The sequence below is a fragment of the Narcine bancroftii genome, chromosome 10 (genome assembly GCF_036971445.1).
Source record: "Narcine bancroftii isolate sNarBan1 chromosome 10, sNarBan1.hap1, whole genome shotgun sequence".
In the NCBI taxonomy this organism is placed as follows: Eukaryota; Metazoa; Chordata; class Chondrichthyes; order Torpediniformes; family Narcinidae; genus Narcine; species Narcine bancroftii.
In genome coordinates, this window is record NC_091478.1 from 23485624 (window position 1) to 23509745 (window position 24122).

At 42.7% G+C, this 24122-nt stretch overlaps 1 protein-coding gene across 6 annotated transcripts in view; it reads right to left on the reverse strand.

Annotated features, from left to right (window-relative positions):
- Positions 1 to 248: 248 nt before the first annotated feature.
- The window catches only part of LOC138744297 (ectonucleoside triphosphate diphosphohydrolase 4-like), an 85479-nt gene continuing 61605 nt past the window's right edge, over positions 249 to 24122 (reverse strand). For 3 of the 6 annotated variants that reach the window (XM_069900196.1, XM_069900202.1, XM_069900200.1), the window contains 4 exons: positions 22546 to 22870; positions 21231 to 21316; positions 19537 to 19698; positions 15804 to 17096 (listed from right to left, as the gene is read on the reverse strand). In XM_069900196.1, coding sequence (XP_069756297.1) covers positions 16889 to 17096; positions 19537 to 19698; positions 21231 to 21316; positions 22546 to 22870 — 781 coding nt within the window. In that variant the 3' untranslated portion in view covers positions 15804 to 16888. Of the gene's footprint in view, positions 451 to 6044; positions 6322 to 15736; positions 15759 to 15803; positions 17097 to 19536; positions 19699 to 21230; positions 21317 to 22545; positions 22871 to 24122 lie in introns of those variants that run through there. The other 3 variants (XM_069900198.1, XM_069900197.1, XM_069900199.1) reach the window with 3 other exon arrangements.

Genomic DNA, 24122 nt, shown 5'->3' on the forward strand with positions numbered 1-24122 from the left:
GCTCTTAACATTTCCTCAACTTGAGTATAGGTCACTGTTCTATAAAACGTGTGTTTTTTTTTGTTCAGCAAAATACATCCAGAATGCAGCTGCCTCATTGGTATGTGGATGATTTAACAATGCAGACACCACAACACAGGACATTCTGATAAAATGTAAACAGCGCTGTTTTTTCCAAAATACCCTAATGTTTATAATGAGTAATAAGGCTCTCTTTCTGTTTTGTTTCCAAAATGCTCTCTGTCTGAGCAATACCTTTAATACCTTGTCAGTTCTTCAAATTTGATCCAGGTGATGTGCATCAACGGGATTATCAGCATGGGGGACAAAACTTTCATATATCTGGGCTTCCAATGTTGATCACCATTCACATCTTCTGAGTTAATCCACAGGAATACAGCTCGTCAAAGATGAGTTCATGTGACCAAAAGCTTAATCGGAGAGGAGAATCTGAGAGGAGATGGGTGAGAGATTGACGGAAGGAATTCCAGGGCTTACGAACCAGACAGGGAAGAGAAGAAACAGGTCATGCAAACCAAACCTGGGTTGGACCAGTTCAGAGATCTCAAAGTTTTGAACAGGATAGGGGAAATGGGCTCCTATGTCATAGATCATAGAACATTTAAACACAGTACAGGCCCTTTAGCCCACAAATTTGTGCCAACCTATGCAAACCTACTCCTCAACAATCTAATTTTCCATATCTCACACTCATAACCCTCGATTTTTCTTACATTCATGTGCCTATCTTTTGAATGTCCCTATATTCCAGCCTCCACCACCACTCCTGGCAATGCATTACAGCCTCCCAGCACTTACCTCAGACATTACTCCTTGCTCACCTTAAACAGTTACCCTCTGGTATTTTCTGTTATAATCCCATGAAAAAGGAGCTGGCTGTCCACTCTATCTAATCTTATATACCTCTATTAAGTCACCTCTCATCCTTTGTTGCTCCAAAGAGAAAAGCCCTAGCTCTATCAACTTTGCTTCATAAGACATGTTTTCCAATCCATGCAGTGTCCTGGTAAATCTCCTCTGCATCTTCTCCAAAGCACAAACATCCTTCCTGTAATGAGGCAACTAGGGCTCCCAGTGATTCTAGTCATCAGGAAGATGGGAGGTCATGGAAGGATTTGAAAATAAAATGATTTCTCAGATTGTCTCTGGTGGGACAAATTTCAGTCAGCTAGGTTTGTTTGGATAAATGATTCTGAAATGGAAGGGCTGATGAACTTCTCCCTCCCTACCCTTGTACTCATCCATCTCTTGGGCTGGAGTCTCTAAACTGAGAATTGATCAAAGCCTATACATGAAACATTGGTTCACCCAGTGAAAGAAAGGAAGAAAGCTTGCATTTCAATACCACCTTTTGCATCCTTATGGATCATCAGACATTCTTTCCAGTCAATGAAATACTTTTGAAGTATCATCGCTTTATAATGTTGGAGACATAGCACCTTTGATAGCACTTTACACAGCCAGAAAGACACAGATGCAAAAAAACAGTATCTCTGACAAGTCAAGCTGCACCCAAAAAAAATTACAGCAATGTATTCTGGAACAGCTGTGTCATTAAAGGATTGATTCTCCAACTTTGCCTAAGGTTATGAGAGATAATGCATCAACAAGCAATGTTGCTACTGAAGAAAAAGATCCGAGAATGTCTCCTCCAATGTTTTTCTCTGCATCAGGCATTGATACTACCAGTTATTCTTCAAGCTTATGAACCCCCATATGTATGTATGATGACACTATCCAAAACACAAATTTTGTGACTTGTTCATGACAATAAATTCTGATTCTGATCAAACAAATTGGGAACATCCTGTCCTAAAAGGCTGCTGAGGGTGGGCACAGTTAGAAACTTTAAACCTGAACTTGATAGATTTATTAGTCATGGGTTTGAAAGGTTATGGATTTAAGGGGGATAGAACAAGTGATTCAGCTGCTGTAACTGTAGATTTTTAAATACATTTCTGTAATTTTATTATCCTGTTTTAAACACCTTACTGGAATGTAATTTGTTAAAATCCTCTTTTTTAAATAGAATAACATGAGTTAAATCTTTGTTTTAACATAAGAACATAATGGGAGCAGAATTCTACCATCTGGCCCGCTCCGGCATTCAATAAAATCACAGCTGATCTAGCTATGGACTCGAGACCACCTACCTGCCTGTTCACCATAACCCTTAACTCCCCTATTATTCAAAAATATATCTCCAGTATGTCTTTAATACATATAATGAGGCAGTCTCTACTGCTTCCTTGTGAAGAGAATTCCACAGATTCTCTCTTTGCGAAAAGCAGTTTTTAAATTTTATTTTATTTCCAACATGGTAGAAGCTCATACTGGCCATTTAATCCAACCCTGTACATTTTGAAGGTTGGGAGGAAACCGGAGAAAACCCATGGAGTCATTGGGAGAATGTACAAACTCCTTATAGACAGCAGCAGATTCAAACCTGGGTTGCTGGGGTTGAAATAGCATTGTGCTGTCCACTAACCATCCTACTCTGTCTTAAGCCTACTTCCAGACCCGTAAGGATTTTGTCTCTACGTCTCCATATTTGTAAGTATGAAGCAAATGTGTAATACACAAAAGTGCTGGAGAAACTTAGCAAGTCACCCATTGTAGGAGTTTCTCCAGCACTTTTGTGTACTGAACTACAATCACAGCGTCTGTAGATTTTCTTGTTTAACAAGCAAGTATGTAAGTTTATTTGTAAGTGTGTCTCTATTCGTCTGGAAGTATGTTGTATGTATAAATATATTTTGATATTCAACATTCTGACAGCTTTCAGGTAAATGAGGTGCTGGCGTCTAGTGCAGTACACAAAAGTGCTGGAAAAACTCAGCAGGCCACACAGCATCCATAGAAAGCAAAAGGCTGTTTCAGGCCTGGGCCCTTCTTCAAGTATGCTGAAAATCTGGCAAAATGCCTGAATAAGAACGGGGGAGAAGGGGGATGAATGCAGGCTAGCAGGTGATAGGTGGATACAGGTGGGAAGGGGATTAAGAGAAAGAGAAAGCTCCAATTGTTGGCTAAGACTTGAGAGCCTCTCAATATCCAATTGTTCTTCAAACCTTTTCCAAAAATGACCCATTCTACCTTCTCTCATCATCCATTCCTCAACGTGGAAACAAGGAATGGTGACTATGAAATGATCAGATTGCCTTGAAAACCTAATATCTTTCAGGAAAAGAAATCTGCCATCCTGGCCAGACATGGCCCTGGATCCACCCATGTAATCAACTCTTAATTGTCTCAACACGACGGACATGGGTTATGGATGAAGAATAAACATTGGCCTTGCAAGTGACAGTCACATTCTGCGAACAGATAAACAAGAATAACATTCCCTGCAAGCCTGACTGCATCGAATCCTGGTCCCTCCAATTTTCCTGCCCTTTTTTATACTCTGCTAAGCAAACTTCATTCCCATATTGTTGGACTACATGATTTTACATTAAAGTCCACTTTTCAAGAAGGATCCATGCAGTGAAGGAAACATATTTTGATTTTAAACAGCAGACTGGCCTGCACCAGGCTAGAGAAGACACCGTCAGATTATTGGTATGACACTGTAAGTTGGCTTTGGGTCTGATGCAAAGATCCATGTTGATAAACCTTGCAAGTACTGGAGATAAACTGCGTTAAAGTTGTTCCTAATTTCAAGTCATCCCCCCCACCCCCAACTCACACACGCACACACTCTCCATTGTAATTTGGGAAAAATATTTTTTTCTTTAAGTTTACTTGTTTCTCTCTTTAACCTAAGCAGCAAGGCTGACAATGGGTGGACTTTGTGACGAGAGATTTCCAGAAAGATCAGGTTTACCTGGTGTGACTCTTCTACCCACTACAAACTGCTGCAGCTTCAGCCCAGTGAATTCCTGCCTGGTGTGGCTCGATCCAGGAGGCAAGCATTTCAGCCTCTAGCTGCTCCTTCTCATTGCATGAACTGCAAACTATTTTAGAAGCAACCTCTATCACGATAGAAATTGTTTGGAATTCCTGATGGTTCAGCACCTGGCTCACTCACATGCCTACCTCCTGGCTTCCTTTCCCTTGGCTCATCTTTCCTATTGTTTCCCTCACCTGGTTCCATCTGTCCATCATCCTCCCTTATCTGGTTCTACCAATCACCTTCCAGCCCTTTGCTTCCTCTCCCCTCTCCACTGGCACCATCTGCCTATGTTTTCCTTGTGGGTTCCACCTATCCACCCAGCAGACTTTGCATCCACCCAGCAGACTTTTCTCAAGACTCTCCCCGGCTGCATTTGCCACCCATACCCCAGCTACCCATCTGGTTGCACCTATCACCAACCAACCTCTCCCTTGTACAACTATAGAACACAGTACAGGCACTTCAGCTCATGATGTTGTGCTAACCAATGGAAACCTACTCCACAACTATCCTTCCCTACCTCACACCCAGACTATCTAAGAGTCTTTTACATATCCTACCAGCCTCCATCACCACTCACGACAATGCTTTCCAGGCACCCACTACTCTCTGTGTAAAAAAAACTTACCTCTGACATCTCCCCTAAACTTTCCTCCCCTCACCTTTAATAGATGTCCTCTGGTGTTTGCTATTGTCAACCCATATTGTCCCCCGCTAAACTTTTCCCCTTTCACCCTTTAACCCATGTCCTCTGGTTTGTATCTCACCTACCCTCGGTACCCCTCATCATTTTGTATACCTCTATCAAATCTCCTCTCATTCTTCTACACTCCAGGGAATAAAGTCTTAACCTGTCCCTGAAACTCATGGAATTCTACCCACAGAGGCTGCCTGATGTTCTGAGTTCCTCCAGCCATTCTTTGCTCAAGATGCCACCTGATAATGTAAGTGTGAATACAGGAAGTGGAAATGAATGAGACATTAATCCATTTTCCAATGGTTCAGTGGGCGAAGATGGGTGAAGTAGATGAGGAAGGGGGTCAAATAAATAAGCATAGCAAAAACTGAGTGTACATGAGGAGCTGGATGATCAAACAAGGAAAGGAATGCTGAGCCTTGCTTGTAATCCCAGAAACATTCACAAGATGACCGAATTCATGATTGTTGTGGCATCTGGGAATGCAACAGGAATCTTAAAAATGTGACTGAGACTTAATGATGGGGTTGAGCACATTGTGGAAAAGTCTGGAGGTCAGGAATTTAGTTCATTAGCTATTGCACAAACCTCAAGACAATTCTTGGAGACCATAGGCAAAAGCTTTTGCATCAACAGTCTCATGTTGAATTGAATTGCTTGTTGATCTGCACTGAAATACCATGAAAAACATTGTTTACCATGCTATTCAGGCAAGTCAACCTATCCTAAAGAACAACAGGTCGTGTAAAATAGACAAAAAGTGAAGAACATCATGCAGCTTCTTAACCTCTCTGTCAACTTGTGCTGCAACTTTGAGAAATCTACGCACTTGGGCCCCAAGATCGCCCTGTTCCTCCACATTGTTAAGAATGGTGCTGTTAACCACATACTCCCCCTTCAAGTTTAACCTTCTAAAGTGCATCACTTCAATCTTGAAGTCCATCTGCCACTTCTCTGTCCAACTCTGTATTCTGCCTTTATCCTGTTGTAACCTACAACAACCTTCTATACCGTCCACAACTTCTCCAACCCAACTATTGCTGAATGAAGCCAGGTGCCTGTCCTTCTGCAAAACTGTTATGTCCTTAACACATTTAAAATAAAATTGCAAATGCCAGAAGTTTGAAATAAAAACAGGAAGGGCTAGGGTTTATATTTGAGATAACTGGAAGCAATCTGCCGTCTTTGATCTACTGTTGTGGAAAGAGGTGATGCAAGAGTCATAACCAGAAAATACCAAGAAAATAAAATGACAAAACAAATCTGGGAGGGGGGGGGGCAGTGGGGGAGAGAAAAGAGTTAACATTTCAGGTTGATGACCTTTAGATCAAAGAAAAGTTAGAAAAGAGGGAGGGATGGAGAGCGGCAAACCTTCCCAATGGTGGGGTGAAGACTGCAAGAAGACCAACTGCCAGGCCCAATAAATCCTGCACAAGTCAGTTTATACGTTAATTGATCTCAAAGTTCGCACTAAAAGTCACTGTGGCTTTGTCCATGGAATCACCGCAGATTAGGAGATTCGCTGAAAACTTTCTCAGCAATTGCTCACTGAAACAAGTGTTCACTCTGTTCAACCAGAGACCAGAGGTTCTCCACATCACCATCTCTTTCTTGTTTCATCAACAGCTGAAGGGTTTGGTGCTCTGTCAGACGACTTCATTCCTCACACTCTGCCTGCTTCAGACAAACATTACTGAGGAACTTCTTATTGCTTTAAGTAAAAACACAAATTTTAAAATTAAAATTTAAAATTTTTATATTTTAAATTTAGACATACAGCATGGTCAATGGCCCATGAGTCTATGCCACCCAATTTACACCCAGTTAACTACACCTCCGGAACATTTCAAATCGTGGGAGGAAACTGGAGTCCCTGGGGAAAACCCACGCAGACACAGGGAGAAGGAACAAACTCCTTACAGACAGCATGGGATTAAAATCCCGGTCCTGATCACTGGTGTTGTAAAGGCATTGCGCTAACCGCTGCACCAACCGTGCCACCTGCTGGAGGAACTCAGCCAGTCTCGCAGCGTTCATTGGAGATAAAGACATATAACTGACATTTCAGGTCTCAGCCTTTCTTCAAGGTATAAGCAAAGAACAGGAAAGCTTCAGAATAAAGACTGGCAGGGGGAGGAGTCCCGACCAACAAAAGGTGTTAATTGGATATGATAAGAGGAGAGGTAAGAATTGATTTGGGCTCTGTGAAAGGAGACAGAAAAAAAGAGAGAGAAAGAGACAGAGAGCTGGTGGAAAGGCAACAGGGGGAAGAAAGGGGGGGGGGGTGGTTGGGTGGAAGGTTTAATAGGAACCAGAAAAGCCATTTAATGCCATCCGGTTGGAGGGTGCCCAGTCAGAATATTAGGTGTTGTTTCTCTAGTTTGTGGGTGGTCTCAGTCTGGCAGTGCATGATACCATGGACAGACGTGTCAGCAAGGGAATGGGATGGGGAATTGAAATGGGTGGCCATTGGGAAATCCACACTATTTCAGCGGACAGAGTCAGGGTGCTCAACGAAGCAATCAACTAGTCTATGCCCCATCTCTCCAATGTAGAGAAGGCCACAATGGGAACACCAGATGCAGGAGATGACCCCTGCAAATTCACAAGTGAATTCACATGGGGTCCCAAATGATGGTGAAGGTGGAGGTATGGGTGAAAGAGGAGCATCTCCTGTGGTTTCATGGATATGTCCCAAGGGGATGAATGGTGAGAAGGGAGGAATTGACAAGGGAGTCAAGGAGGGAACGGTCCCTGGTGAAGGTGGCGAGGAGAAAATGTGTCTAGTAGTGAGATCATCTTGTGGGTGGCATAAATGGTGGAGGAGGGTATATTGGACATTAGGTGAGGACAAAGGGAATCCTGTTCTTGTTGCACTTGGAGGCAGAGGAGGCCCAGGCAATTGGCAGGTAATGGGGGGATAGCCATGTTGTTTGAAGGAGGTGGACATCTCTGATGATCTGGCATGGAAAACGTTCTCCTTTCCCATTGACATACTTTCCCTATCACCCTGAGTCACGATAACTTCTCGCAGTTACCTTCGGGCAGAAGGTACATAAGCCTGAAGTCCAGTATTTCTAGGTTCAAGAACAGTTTCTTCCAACAGCTTTCAGGCTCTTGAATTTCCCCCATACCACCCTCATCAGAACATTACTCCAGGATTAAAAATCACGGCCTTATTGTAATATTACAATTATTTTTGCACAAACTGCTTATGTGAACATATATCCATCATTTTATTTCTTGTGTTCCAATTTAAATTTATACTTATTGTTTATTAGTGTGCAGGCAAACAAACAGAATTTCAGTGCATTTGTATTTTGTATTTATGTGTATGACAATTAACTCTCCTCCTCCTCATCATCATCATCTCCCCCACCCTGCCCATGGCTTTGGTCCTATCAAGAATGAAGCTTCACTCCCACTTTTGTCAACCCAGACCCATCACCTCTGAAGATCCAGGTTGTCTCCTTTTTTTAAGTGCCAATGTCTTTTGTTCCTTGCTGCTTGGAAGAACTAGAGTTTCCAACCAAGCCACTCAAGCGAGGGAGATCATTGGGATCCAAAGTCAAAGATCCATTTAGTCGTCACCAACAGCAAAGTTAGGGAGTGAAGGGGGGGGGGGGATCACTGTGTGCCTCATGAGGATTCTGCAGCAGCTGGTCAGACATGACAGACATGATGTGCAATCTACCCCTCTTTCCAAAGTACTGCACTTCACTGACCCATCAAACCAGGCACAGGTGTATGCAGTTCAAATCACCTCATTACAGGAGGATGTAGAAACTTGAGAGCGTTGCAGAGATTTACAAGGATGTTGCCTGCAATGGAGAAAATAATTTATGAAGCAAGTTTGACAGATCTAGGGCTTTTCTCTTTGGAGTGATGAAGGATATGAGGTGACTTAATAGAAGCATATTAGTGTACAAGATTATGAGGGCTTAGATTGGGTGGGCAACCAGTACCTTTTTCATGGGGTAACAGTAGCAAATACCAGAGTGCATCTATTTAAGGTGAGAGGAGGAAAGTTTTGGGGAGATGTCAGGGGCAAGTTTTTTTTTAAAATACACAGAGTTATGGGTGTCTGGAATGCATTGTCAGGAGGAGTGGTGGAGGATGAAACAACAGGGACATTTAATAGACTCTTAGGTAGGCACATGGTTGTAAGAAAATAGAGGTTGATGGATGCATAGTAGGGAAAGGCTAGATTGTTGTGGAGTGGGTTTATATTGGTTGGCACAAAATCATGGCTGAAGGGCCTGTTCTGTGCTGTAATGTTCTATTTTCTACATCATTAAGCATGGTGGGTAAGTATTTTGTCTATCGTGTGGAGGTCTGGGATTTGTGTCACTGGTAACATTGTTTTCTCTGCTAGGGCACTGCCATCCAATAAAGATAAACATCTTCCCACAAGTAGTGAGACTACTGAACCCTCCGAGACACTACTATTTATTTAATAATATTTATATATGTGTATACGTACTGCACCTGTATAGCTTGTCTGTATGCATGTTATGTCGATATGTATGTTTGCATGTTTTTACACCGAGGAGTACTTGTACAATCAAATGATAATAAACTTGAACTTTATTGTCGTGCACACAAGTACAGATGTACAGAAATTCTTACTTGCTGCTGCCACAGATACATTTTGTAAAAAAAAACACAATAGTGTCCATTAAATTACCCCAGATAATAAATATAGATAGGTTGGGCGGCACGGTTAACGTAGCAGTTAGTGCAATGCTGTTACAGCGCCAGCGATCAGGACTAGGGTTTGAATCCCGCGCTGTCTGTAAGGAGTTTGTACATTTTCCCGTGTCTGCATGGGTTTTCCCAGGGGTTCCGGTTTCCTCCCACCTTTCAAAATGTACTGGGGGTTGTAGGTCAATTGAGTGCAACTGGGCGGCACAGGCTCATGGGTCAAAATGGCCTGTTGCCGTGCTGTATGTCTAAAAAAATGTTTTAAATTCCATTATAGTAGAAGTTATGGTGGTACCTATACAAGATAAATATGTCATTTAAATCGTGCAAGCAGATCTTTTGTAGACCCAGAGTTGTTTTCAGTTATAGTAGTACAGGGAGGTTCAAGAACCTGATGGCATTGGATAAAAAACTGTTGTTGAACCTGAAGGTGCTGGTTTTCAGGCTTCTGTACCTTCTTCCCAAAGGTAGTAGTGAGAAGAGGTTGTGACCAGAGACAGTCCATTCCATGCACTCACCATGCATTAAACTTACCTCCATATCTCCTATAAACTGCCCCATAATTTTAAATACATGCCCTTTAATTTAACCCTGGGAAAAAGATTCTAATTGTTTATTGTATCAATGCTTCTCAAAATCAGGTCTCCTCTCAGCCCCTGATGCTTCTTCTTTTCTTTGGCTTGGCTTCGCGGACGAAGATTAATGGAAGGGTAATGTCCATGTCAGCTGCAGGCTCGTTTGTGGCTGACAAGTCCGATGCGGGACAGGCAGACACGGTTGCAGCGGTTGCAAGGGAAAATTGGTTGGTTGGGGTTGGGTGTTGGGTTTTTCCTCCTTTGTCTTCTGTCAGTGAGTGAAAACAACTCATGTTTGTCCAAGGGCCTTTGATCATATTGGGGTCTTTGAAGAGCATGTGGTTCTGGACGATGTGAAGCTCCCAGCCACACCCCGTTCCAGGAATTGCGTTGGGACCTTTCAGAGTCTGAGACATGGCCAGGGTCACTGGCTGCCAGGCCAACCAAGCAAAGCAATGGATGAGACAGTGTTAGAGTGAGTTGTTTGCTGCTGGGTCTGGTGAAGACCCCTGCCATCTCATCACTGCAGGTATCAAGGGCTTGTGGGCGCAAATGAACCTGGGCCAGGTGGTAATGTTCTTTGGAGCCCGATCCTGAAGCCCTCCAATGGGAGCTTGTCACACACTTTGTGAGCACTCTCCAGGTAATGCCTCCGTGTTGCTCCACGAGGTAGAGAGACCTCTCCTGCACACTCTGTGCAGTTCTAGTCACCCTGTTTCGGGAAGCATGTGGGGCTTTGGAACAGATACAGAAGAGATTTACCAGGATATTGTCCGGATTAGAAGGTATGAGCTATAAGGAGTTGGACAAGCTTGGGTTGTTTTCTCTGGAGCATCAGGGGCTGAGGGTAGATTTAATTTCGAGAGGGCTCAAGCCTGAAACATTGGTGATGTATTTTCACCTTTGCTACAAAAAGGCACTGTTTGACCTGCTGAGTTTCTCCAGCATTTCTGTGTTTTTTCAATAGAGAATTAGAATCTTTTTCCTAGGGTTGAATTAAAGGGCATATACTTAAGTTAGGTGGCATTTTAAAGGCGAATTTGGGGTAAATTTTCTACATGTGAGGGCTTGGAACCAGTTGCAAGAAGTAATGGTGGAAGCAGCTGCAATAGGAGCATTTATGAGGCTTCAACAGACATATTCAGGGAATAAGGGGAACATGGATCACATGCAAGGAGCAGTTTTAGTGTAATTCAGGCATCATGTCCAGCATAGACGTAGTGGGCCGAAGGACCTGTTCCTCTACTGTATTCTCCACTTCCTTACCTTGGTCTGCCATCCAAGCACACTGTGGCAGTCTGTTCTGCTAATCACCAGCAAGGGGAGGGGTTCTTTCTGCGGGAGTTCTCCCCCTTTACATTGGAGACCTGGTGTGGAGAGACTTGCCCAGCGAAGGGATGTGCCACAAGCTTTTTAATTGGCTCACAGACTCCCAGGCAGTACTCCGGCCCGATGGAGCCTGCATTGCATGCAGATACGGAGTGGAAGTTGATTTGAAGGGGCTGTTCGCCAAGTTCTGGTTCCTCTTCAGCTTCACTCTCCTGATCTTTGGGCAGGGAGGGATGCTGATCAGAGGAGGACCTCTTCATTGTTCTGCTCCTTGACCTGGCTGAGGCAGACATTCAATTGTCCTTTGAAAGTTTCAATGAGCTGACTGCCTCCCCCTCTTGTGAGGCTTATGTCTGTACCTGGGTATCTCTGGAGAGGGTACAGGCAGTGTACTGACTCTCTGGAGACCGTCCAGGACTGGCACATCAGAACAATGATGGTCGTGTTTTAATTTGAATTTGTATGTTGTATATATTCTAATGGACATGTACCAAATGTAAATAAATCTTTTACAGCAAAAAATGTTTAGATATAGAGTAATCCTCCCTCTGCACTGTCCCATTAAACACTCCCAGAGCAAGTCCAGCCTGGGTTAAATCAAAGAAAAACACAAAAATCAAAACTTCCTTGACAATGTCCCATCAAACACATTCAAACAAGTGAAGGCTCTCCACAGTATTGCATTCATTTCGAAAATACATTTCATCTGCTCTCTTTCTCTCTCTCTCTCACACACACTTCATAAAAGCAGTCACATGCTCACACACATCTCTCCCTCTCTCACCTATACACACAAAATGATGGGCAGTCTGTGTTTTTATACATTTCTTTACGTTTGCTGCTCTGACTGTCTCTAAATATTTTTTTCTTTGTCTCACTTTTCCTGATCTCTCATTTTTGCTGCAACGAGTAGAAAGGACGATGGTAGATTTGGGAAAATGCAAAGTGCAGGGTCCAGTTCCAGACTGCAGAGACCGAGGTGGAGGGCAGTGAATTAAGTGAGTGTCAAGATGGGCTGCATACTGATTTTCATACTGTACTAGGTATAAATATCTCCTCTTGAGCACAGATTACATGTTCTTTGCAGTCTCTCAGCGCCCTCACCTGACAGGTCTGCAGATTGACATGGCGAACACTCAATTGAACCAATATGTTCTTTTCCTTTTCCCTCTCTTTTATCTTACTATTTATTTATTTGTTTCTGTGCTGGGAGTAAAACTTTACTCTGTTTTGTAACCCCTTGTCCCTCTCTGGGAGTGTAAGATGGGACAGTTTAGAGCAGGAGTCCCCAAACCTTTTAGCTTCTTCATGGAAACTCCTTCATGGAATACTTTATCCCTCATTGACCCCCAGGCATGGAATCCTAATGGGGGGTGGGGACTAACATAGTAATAGTCAATCCCATGTAATAGTCGACCCCCCCCCCCCCACCCCACCCTTTTTTGGCCTAAAAAAAAAAATCAGGTGGTGTCTGTATAACCTGTGTAAAAGTCAATCCTCCCCCTCCCGATGCTCTGACCATGGATCTTCTCCCCAACGCTTGCCTATATGAACTCCCAACCACGGATCCTCACTCCAGTGCCCACCCATCTGAACACCTGACTTCAGATCTTCGTCCTGCCCGCCTGCTCATCTGAGCTACCAAAGCCCCGACCATGAACTTACCACCAGGTCTTGGCCATCTGAGCTCCCTACACCTTGAACGACGCAGGTACTCATGAGGATATAAGCTTGACCCATGTAAAAATCGACCCTCTTTTTTGCCCCAAGAAGTTAAATAACTACTTGAGTATAAAACATAGAACACCCATCTCTTTCCATCCTCCTGTTCGCTATAAACTAATTCAAAGACTGAAATCAAATACAACATGGCGGCCACGAAGTCCAGCTCTCGCGAGAGGTTGACCAAACTGCCATTGGCGCTATTTTCAATCGACCTCCACCCCCCTCGGGGTTATCAACACCCCCATCGGCATTATTGACCTCCTTTTTGACCTCGTGGTATTTATCGACCCCTTGGATGGACCCATTGATTCCCAGGGGTTCATATCGACCACTTTGGGGACCCCTAGTTTAGAGGGTGATTTATTTTGTATCCCACCCAATGATGTCCCTAACCTGGGAATTAGAGTTAGAGTTGTACACCAAAAAAGGCCCTTCAGCCCATTCTGTCTATGCCAATCATTATGCTAAGTACATATCAATCCCACTAACCTACATTAATTCCATGTTGCTCTATGCCCTGCTCATTCAAGTATGTGGAAGAAGGACTCACACCCAAAATGTCAGTTATCTTTTCCTCCTATGGACACAATGAGACCTGCTGAATTTCTCCAGCATTTGTGTTTTTACTTCTGTCAAATACCTGTCCAGATGCTTACCTGTTACTATTGTTCCTGCACCCACCACCTCCTTTGGCAGCTCAGTCCAAAGACTTCTTGTGTTAAAAATGTATCCCTCATTATTTACCCTTTTAAACATTCTACTTCTCACTTTAAACCTATACTCTACAGATTTAGACACCTCTACCATGGGAAACAGACACTGGCTATTTCCATCTCTCATCATTTGATGTATCTCTATTGTGGCACCTTCTTCGTTCCAGGGAATATATGCCCAGCCCATCTGATCACTCCTTCTAACCCCAATACGCCAATCCAGGCAGCATCCTTGTGAATATTTTCTGCATCCACTCTAACAATCACATCTTTCCTACAACATGGTGCCCAGAACCCACCCAATACTCCAAGTTGAGCCTAACTCATGTTTTATGCATCTGTGATATGACATCCTAACTCTTGAACACAGACTGATGAAGGCATGCTTGCCTTCCACACCACCCTGTGCAGCTGTGCCGCCACTTTCAGGGAACAATGTACTTGTACCAACAAACATTATCTGCTGGAGGAACCCAGCGGGTTGAGAGCAGCATCAGAAGGAGAAAAAGAATGGTCGACATTTCAGGCAGGAACCATTCATCAAGAATGAGAGTGCAGAACCAGGGTAATAAGGAGAGAGTAGAAGATGGTGGACAAGGGCTGGTAGGTGAACTGAAGGGAGAGGTGGGAAAAGGTGACAGACAGAGTGGGAAGAAGAGACAGGTGCCAGAAAAAGGTAGGGGAGGACAGAGGCAAAAAAGAGGAGCAAGACCTTTTTTTTTTGAAGGTTGTGATTCTGGTGGGGTAGGGGATGGCTGGAGGGGTGGAGTTGGGAATGGGGTGATGTGGAGACAAAGGCTCCCCATGCTGGATTCTGATAAAGAGGGAAGGTAACAATTGAAGCTATTGGGGGGAAGCTGAGGCAAAAGACCAATTAAACCCAAAAGAACTGAAAGTGGGGAGAATCATATGGGTGAATTCCCCCCCCCCCCAATTCCAGCATCTGCAATCTCTTGTGTATCTGTGTTATCCTTGTACCCCTCAGCCTCTTTGCTCTCCAACACTCCCTGTCATCACACAGCAAGTCCTGTCCTGGTTTAATTTCCCCAAATGCTTCATTTTAACACTTAGCTAAATAAAATTCCCTCTGATGCTCCTTTTGGCCACTTTCCCATTTGATCTATATTCTGTTGTAACCTTAGACAACACAGTCCTCTGGAGAAGCCAATCTCAACCGAGGCCTTATGGCCTTCCTCTGGAGGCCACAGCACATTTAAGTAAAAGTGTTGTTTTCTTTTCACCTCAATTAACATAAATATTTTTAATGTGTTTTTTTAAAATATAGTCAATAGGAGAGGTCCAGAAGAAACCAAAACGTAATTGCTTCACAGGGAAGGAGCCCCATAAACCTTGAGCAGGGTCCTAGGTGGGGCTTAAGCCACCTACACACTTATTCATCATGCTACCTGCATTCCCATCCAAATCTTTAATAGATGGCAGACAGGAGACAATCTTGCACCAATCCCTGCAGCAGACCATTGTCACAAGTCCCACATGGAGAATAACCCTCCTCTGTCACCATCCCCTGTTTTCTGCTAGCACGTCAATTTTGTACCCAATCTGCTAACTCACCCATGGATTTCACATGTTCCAATCTTCCAGACCAACCTACCACTTAGAACCTTGAAGTCCACGTGGATAATGTCTACTGGCCTGCCCTCATTGATCCTCTTGGTCACTTCTTCAAAAAACTCAATCAAATCAGTGCGACATTATTTCCCCATACACCAAGCCATTCTGATTATCCTGAATCTGTTCTTGCCTTTCCATACAAATCCCTTCACTCAAAATCCCTGCTCTCCCACTTCTGATGCAAGTCTCACTGGCCTGTAGTTCTCGGAGATCCCTTCTTTAATAAAGAACCAACGTTAGCTAATCCCTAATATTCTAATACCTCACATGTGACAAGGAAAATCTCTGCCAGGGACCTTGCAATCTGCATCTTCAGATCCTATGTCTCCTCTATCCAAGGATTTGATCCCATTTTTAAAAAATCAACAGAGCTACCCCACCCCAGACCCCCACCCCTTGCCTACCAGCCTGTCCTTTTGATACTTCGTGGATCCCTGGATATTTAGCTTCCAGCTGTGATTTTCTTTCAGCTACATCTCAAACAAGGATGAAATCAAAAACATGTTAATCTTGAAGTTTATTTCCTTTGAAATACTGTTCAATATACATCATAAAATAGATTCTGCTGTCAATCTAAAGAACAATTGATATGAAATGGAAGAGAATTAATGGAATACCAAACCCACTTCCAGGTATGATTTGGGAAGTAATTGAAGATTATTAAACAGATGCAAAGCTCGTTGGAGGTAGCCCAATCATTTAGAAGCTTAAGGCAGTGAATTTTAAAACACAAAGTTGGTCAAAAGATATAAACATGGCAAATGTTGCTTGGAGTGGAATGTGTATGGTGCTGATACTGGACCCTGTCCATATTACAGGTTGGAATTTACATTCAGCTGGATACATTTTAAGGGATCTCTGTGAACATTCCCTCTTTGGATGTCACCAATTCTGGTGGGGTCATGGGACCATCTTCCACAATTCAGTCTTTTATTCTTCATTCTCGTCTGTGGACAGGACAGTTTTGTGGCTTGTTGGTCACTGATTCACAAGAGTGGAAACCTCCACTTCAGCCTCACTGAGTGGCTCTTTGCACTTGCCGCTTCTCTCTGAGACTTGACCTGAGATAGCTCTGGAATGAGAGTTTGGCTCAACTTGTTGAGTTGGAAGATTTGAGGGTTCAAGCCTGACTTGAGCATGTACTCTAGTCATTTTAGTGCAAATATGAGGGTGCATTGGCTTAGAATGGATAGGAGTGCCCAAAGAAAAATAGCATTTTCCAAATTGTGGTTAATCCCTGTTCCATCACATTATGGATATTGGAGGACAACACAGAAGGGGCTCAAATAACATCCAATTAATCTGTATATAACGTTGGTTTAGCACCTCAAAACCTTCTAGTCCTTGAAAATAAATGTGCACATTGTATTTGCTACAGGTTCCAAATTTGAATAGCAGATTAGATTAAGTCTTACAACTGTTAACTCCATCTGAAAGGAGTTGCAGACCAGAAATTAACATAAATAGCTGATGTATCGCAAAGGTTTACATCCATCCCATTCATATAAACTGTGGTCCATCTGCGATTTGACCTTGGAAATGCTAAAGCCCACCTCGTGATTCTGGGCCTTTACAGATCTGTCACCTCTTGCTGTGCTGGTCAAGCTCCCTCAGTCAACGGCTCGCCTTCCTCCAACCACTGCAGCTCCTGCTGAGCCCTTCTGTGAATCCGCTGGAGTCTCAGCACGTATAGGACAATGGCCAGCAGGACCACGAAGAAACAGGCAAAGAACAGGTAGTGGTTATAGACGAATGAGAAACGCAGCCAGCTGGAATTATTTGTTTTAATGGCATCTTGCTGGATATCCCTGTCACCGTTGGTGGAATGAAGGTCGCAGAAAATAGGGATAGTGAAGAAAAAAAAATAATGTTCATTCTGGACATTTCCACCCCCACCCCCAATACCGTCCGGTACAGTTCTTGCCTTTAGTTATGGAGTTGGACAACACAGGAATTTCCTTCAACTGTGCTGAATCGTTTGCCCATCTACACTAATCCCAGCATTAGGATTGTATTGAAAATATCCTGTCAGGGTGCGTCACTCCATGGGACGGGAACTGCACAGCCCAAGATCACAAGAAACTGCAGAGAGTTGTGGGGTTAAATAATAGTCTGCAGATCCTGGGGAAACTCGGCATGTCACACAGCATCCATAGGAAGTAAACTGTCACCAACGTTTCAGGTCTGGACCCTTCATCAGGATTACAAGTGTGTTGCAGAGTTATGAATGCAGCTCAGATCATCATAGAACTCATCCTGCTCCACTGCATCCGCACTTCCCACTGCCTCAGAAAAGCAGCCCACATTAGAAGACTCATCCCGCCCAGCCACCGTCTCCTCACCTGCCTCACGTCAGGAAGATTCACTAGTGTGAAATTAGGAACCATCAGATTCAAGGATACTTTCTTTCCCACCATTATCAGATTCCTGCCCCACACTGTTGCCCTTGCTCTGTTCTTACTGATCTCTCCATAAGCCTACACTCTACACTGTACTTTAACTTGCTGAATAATGTATGTGATGACTAGCTGGACAACTTGCAAAATAAACTTTCTCCTGTATCTCAGTACATGTGACAATAAAGTTAAACTTGTTCTATGCCTTGCCCTTAAATGCCTCTTAAACATAGTGATAATATCAACCAGTCTGTGTTAAAGTCTTTCCCCCTCACTTGAAACCTATCCCCTCACATTTTTGAAACCCCCTACAAATGGGAAAAGTTTGATTATCGACTATATGGCTCTCAGAATTTTACTTCTCAATCAAATCAAAGCTTCCTTCGCCTCATGGACAAGCCCAGACTATCAAAGCTCTCCCTCTTACTACAATCCTCTAATCCAAACAACATCCTGGTGACAACTCTTCTCTGCACTCTCCAGTGCAATCACATCCTTCCAAGAGTGTGGTGACCAGAACTGCACATAGCACCCCAAGCACAGAGTTTAGTGAAATCGCAGAATAACATGCTATATGTCCGAAAGTATGAGGTAAACATTTATTCTGCCTTTCTTCATCTTCTTTGCCTAACTACACTCAGTACAAAGAGAAAAGGAGCAGAGAGGAAGCTGAAGCTGAGAGGTTAGTTTGCCAACGATACAGAAAATTCCTTGATAAAGGGCTCAGGCCCCAAACATTGGTCATGTATCTTTATCATTGCTGCATAAAGAAACGCTACATGATTTGCTGAGTTTCTCCAGCATTTGTGTTTCTTTATTGCAAATACAGTATCTGCAGACTTTCTTAATGCTCTGTACAGAAATAGGGTTGTTATGGAGTGCATTTTCTGATTATCCAGTGATTTGAATTCAAATTCCACAAGGGCCAAGGCAGTTACTTAAACAATTTTAGAACAAAGGTTCTGGTAACTAGGATTGGAATTCCATAAGAAGCAACAGGTTTACTCTGGGGATGAAAATCTGCCTCCTTTTTGTGGCCCGAGGTGATTCCAGATCCTCTCCTATAATTAACCATCTGAAACAGTCAATCAGCCACTTTGTTTAAGGAATGAAACATCAACTTAAATGTATGGAATTTCATGTTCTTAAGAGATTGTTAAATTTTCACTAAACCAGTTATATTTTTTCAAATATATTTTATTATATTCTTTGAAATAATTCAAATTAGATGGAATTAGGCTCCACACACTTGTAACAGCACGGTTTGAGTAGTGGTTAGCATATGCTATTATTGGACCAGAAACTAAGTTTCGAATCCAGCGCTATCTGTAAGGAGTTTGTATGTTCTCCCCGCGTTTGCGTGGGTTTCTCCAGGGTTCTCTGGTTTCCTCCCACTAATCAAAATTTACTGGGGTTGCAGCTTTATTGGGTGTAATTGGGCGGCACCGGCTCATATTACATAATTTATGTAATATCAATTTAAAAGCTACTTTTCAGTGGAAGACAGGTTGCTTCAATAGTTATATTGCAGATGACAAGCCCTTACTATTTTCAGCAAGTGTTGGGTCTCAGGCCACACAACCTCCCAACCTTCTGTGAGCTGAATGGAAAGTAATTTAGTGAGATACCATTTTTGAATAATAGGGCAGCTTGCATGCAACTTTGACTTCTCTGACAAACTGTACATGTGCCACTACTTGACCAGATTTTTCTTGTACTGCATACAAAATCCATTATCCATTGGGCTACTTCTTTATTGCACACAACGTACCACTCTGACTTTCAAATACAGATTTCTCAGTCCTCCTGCATTTCACCAAATATTCTATTGTTCATGCAATGGGCTACATACCTAAGAGGTAGAAAACGGGTTTTGTAAAGAATTGCACCCAGCGTCCACTGTATCTCCTTGTCATAGACCAACTGGACTGTCTTCAAGTTGGAATAGTCAGCTGGAAAGGCAAAGCCACTGTGCAATACTTCATGCATCCATGCAGACTTAAAGCACTGATATCTGTGAGGTGAGAGAACAAGTGTCATAATAACCCACAGTGGCTTCAAAGTATAACTTTTATTCATTTCCGTAAAAAGTCTCAAAAAGCTTTTCATTGACTTGCACGGATAGAGCACAACACAAGTTTTTTTTCATTGCTACAGGGGTCAATAAGCAATTCAACAAAATTTGATAATGGCCCAAAGAGGCAGAATTCAAGGAGCATCTCAAAAGGCAGGATAGAGAGGCAAGAAGATGGCGGCACAGTTAGCGCAACCCCATTACAGCTGTCTTTAAGGAGTTTCTACATTCTCCCCATTTCTGCATGGGTTTCCTACGGGTGCTCCAGTTTCCTCCCACCCTTCAAAAAAGAATGGGGTTTAATTGGGGTAATTTAATTGGGGTTTAATTAAGTTAATTGGGGTAGCATGGAAGGGCCTACTGCCGTTACAGGTCTAGATACTTTTTTTTTAAAATAAAGATTTAGAGAGGGAATGACACAACTCTAGTTTTACACAACTCTATTTTAGGATCCTTGTGGTTAAAAACAAAAACTGCTGTGAACAGTGATCAGGTCAGGCAACATTAGTGGAAAGGGAATCACAGCTAACCTTTCAGATTGAAGAATGGCCTTCTCCTGCTCGTTTCTATGATTAATGACAAAATTGGGAGGCTGTAATTGCTGGGTCACCATCCTTTTAATTATTAGGCTGTCCTCATTTTTACACATTTGCTAATGAGTTGTGTGAGAAAGAACTCTGTGAATGCAATATAATGTGGAGAAAAGCTGACTGGAGACAAAGAAACTGTGGATTCAGGAGAAAAAATATAACTGGTGGGGTGGGGGCATTTATGGAGGCAGAGGGTAATTGATGCTGCCCTACACGCTGAGTTCCTCCAGCAGTTTGCCTCTTGCTCTAGAAAACACAAGTCACTGAGAGTCAACATCAGGTGCTGCAAGCAGTTAAGAAGGTCAATTGTATTATGCCTTTTATTTGGAAAGGATTTGAGTTGAGAAATAAAGATGTCTTACTGGAACTATTTAAGCATTTGATAGTACTATATACAAATTTGGACTCTTGGCCTTAAGGAGAATGTGTAAATTTCCCATAAGAGAGACCGCGAGAATATGTGGTCACAAGAGACTGCAGATGGTGGAATCTGGAGCAAAAATCTCAAGCTGCTGTAAAAAAAAAACTCAGCAGGTCAAACAGCACTGGAAATAAAAAAATTGTTTTGATGGAAGGTTTAGACCCAAAACATCAGATTCATGTTTCCATGCTGCACGACTCTGAGTCAAGATCTAGATAAAAATCAGGACAGGCTAGAAGTGCCAAATGGCCTGATCTTGCTCCTTTTTTATGTTCTTAACCTAACTCCTGAGTACTATTCCCAAAAATACCCCATGTGGTTGCATCTGCATTGCTTTATGCAACATTTCAATCCACACCACACAAGTCTGCATAGGAAGAATCTTTGAGAAAACTCTTGAATCCATGTCTCCACTTGCGCTCAGGAATTTGCAGTTCAACATTTGTCTCTGGAACACTTACTTCAATCTGTAAAGGTCTGCATGAGATGAAAATAGGTTGAGATCAAACCGATCTTTTAAGGTTGCCCATTTGGTGGCACAATAATCCTGCAAAAGTGAATCAGTATGAAAAGCTTGTCAACATTTCAAGGAGGTAAAAGTTCAGCCACCTCATTCCCAACTTTTATCTTTACAACCTAATCTCACTCACTTTTACATGGACTCCCCTACCAACCACCCACCTACCCTCCTAGGGAAAAGCATGAAAACACAGGGAGAACAGGCATACTCCACCCAAGCAGCACCAGAAGTCAGGATCAAGCCAAGGTCACTGGGGCTGTAAGGTAGTAGCATGACTTGCACTGAGCTGACATGCAGGCAACATATTACACACAGACATATCCAAAAGTAGTGCACAACTGAGGCACCACAGGTGAACGTGGTTCCATTTTCAAGTCTCTTTACCCTTCCCCTTTCCTTCATTGTAAAACTGAATTTAGATGATGTGGATTGCCTATCAATGGATAGGCAATGGTTATATCAATGGATTCCAAGGGAGGTGGGGAAAGAAAAAAATGAGAATCTTGTTGGTGGAAGAGTTCAAATGTCTCAAGTAACTTCAGTGATATGTCAACCATTATATTGCTGAGGAGTAGGTTTACATAGTTCAGCATAACATCTTGGGCTGAAGGGCTTGTACCGTGCTGTAATGTTCTATGATACTTTAGGAAGTTGGTTAGAACGTGGAAAGCTACCACAAGGAGAGATAGAGGTAAAATGCATTGATGATTTAATGGGAAACTTGCAATTGTTTGAAAAGGGCTTGCAAAATCATTAAGGACTCCAACCACATGCAGCTTCATTCAGCTATTCCCATCGGGAAAAAGATATAGGAGTTTCAGAGCCGGTACCACCAGGCCGAGAAACAGCTTCTTCCCACGGTCAGTGAAACTGGTGAACAACTGAATCAACTACTCAGACAAACTCTCTGAGACTCTACTATTTATTAAATAATATTTAATTTTACATATATGTATACATACTGCATATGTATCGTTTGTCTGTATGTATGTGCGCTATGTCCAGATGTGTGTTTGAATGTTTTCGCATTGAGGAACAGAGAATGCTATTTCATTGGGTTGTACTTGTACAATCAGATGATAAAACACTTGAACAAAAACAGGAGAGAGAATTAATAGGTTCTGCTGATAGAGAACTATGTTATAAAATACCTCCATGGACCAGCCAAGCTAACAGCCAGTTTAATGTCAAAGATACAACATGTGATATTCTGAAAAACCAATTTTTTTGTCCTTACAAACACTGGGTCTTCATACCTTGGCTGCTTTAGTGTATCTTACACCATCATATTGGCCACCCATGCGCAAGACATCTTCAGTACAGTAATAAAACTCAGAGAATCCATAGAATTCACTGTTGTAGAAATCAATCGGTGGCTGATAAACCCCATTGAAGGATGTGTTGGTCTCATTGCCTTTGTTTAGGAATGGTTTGATTTGCTTGCAACACTCGTCAAAGTTCCCAACTCCTTTCAAGTGTAATATCTGCTCATCCTTCTGAATGGTGTCAGTTGTTTCAAGGGACAAACAGGGATCGAGGTAGGGGCTCTCTGCACTGACACCCACGTGTTGTCCGAGCAATCTGTGAAAAAGGCAACAGGCTTCATACTCTGAATACTCTTCATTGAGTTAAATAGCCTTTCCTTCCCTTTCAATCAGTTACAAATATTTTGTACCTCAAAAATAACACCTAAACTTTCACACTGATGTTTAAGACCCTCCTTTTGGGATCAATTTTATTTGTATGTAGCCTGTCCTCATAGAATGTGGATAAGCATAAATACACCTAGGCCAGTGGTTCTCAACCTTTTTCTTTGCACTCACATACCACTTTAAGTAATCCCAATGCCAAAGGTGCTCTGTGATTAGTAAGGGATTGCTTAAGGTGGTATGTGAGTGGGAAGGGAAGTTGAGAATCACTGCTCTAGACCCAATTGTTACTGAACTATTTTGCAAGAAAAATTGTCATTGGCCCATTTCCTTTGGAGTTATGAAACAGTGCACATAACGAGTCAATTAGGTACAATTAAAGCAGTGCCTTTCAAACTTTTTCTTTCTACTCACTATCACCTTCAGCAATCCCTTACTAATCACAGAGAACCTATGGCATAGGGAATACTTAAAGTGGCATGTGAATGGAAAGAAAAAGATTGAGTACCACTGCTGTAGGCCTATCGACGTTTAACCACAAAATAACTTTAAAATGATTGGTAAGTACCTGTTCGATGAAGCTTGAATCCCTTGTGTCGATGCCAGCCGGTAACTTGTTTTGGCTTTTCTATACACCATTTACAATTGGTATAATATATACGTGGTAGATACTCACTGCCACATTACTGATACTTTTATTGAAGTAGAAAGAAGACATACACTCAAAACTGTATTGATGCAGTCAGAGGTTCCCACCTCCTTCAAAAGGGCATCAATCATCCAAGAAGAGCCGTGTGAGCTACCTCAATGACTATCGTCAGTAGCACTAACATCTACTGTGATGAAATGCATTGAGAGGCTGGTCATGGCCAGAATTAACATGTACCTTAGCAAATATCTAGACCTACTGCAATTCGCCTATCGTCACAATCACTTCTCAGAAGACGCAATATCACTGGCTCTCCACTCAGCTCTCCTTTCCTTTGGCTTGGCTTCGCGGACGAAGATTTATGGAGGGGGTAAAAAGTCCACGTCAGCTGCAGGCTCGTTTGTGGCTGACAAGTCCGATGCGGGACAGGCAGACACGGTTGCAGCAGCTGCAGGGGAAAATTGGTTGGTTGGGGTTGGGTGTTGGGTTTTTCCTCCTTTGCCTTTTGTCAGTGAGGTGGGCTCTGCGGTCTTCT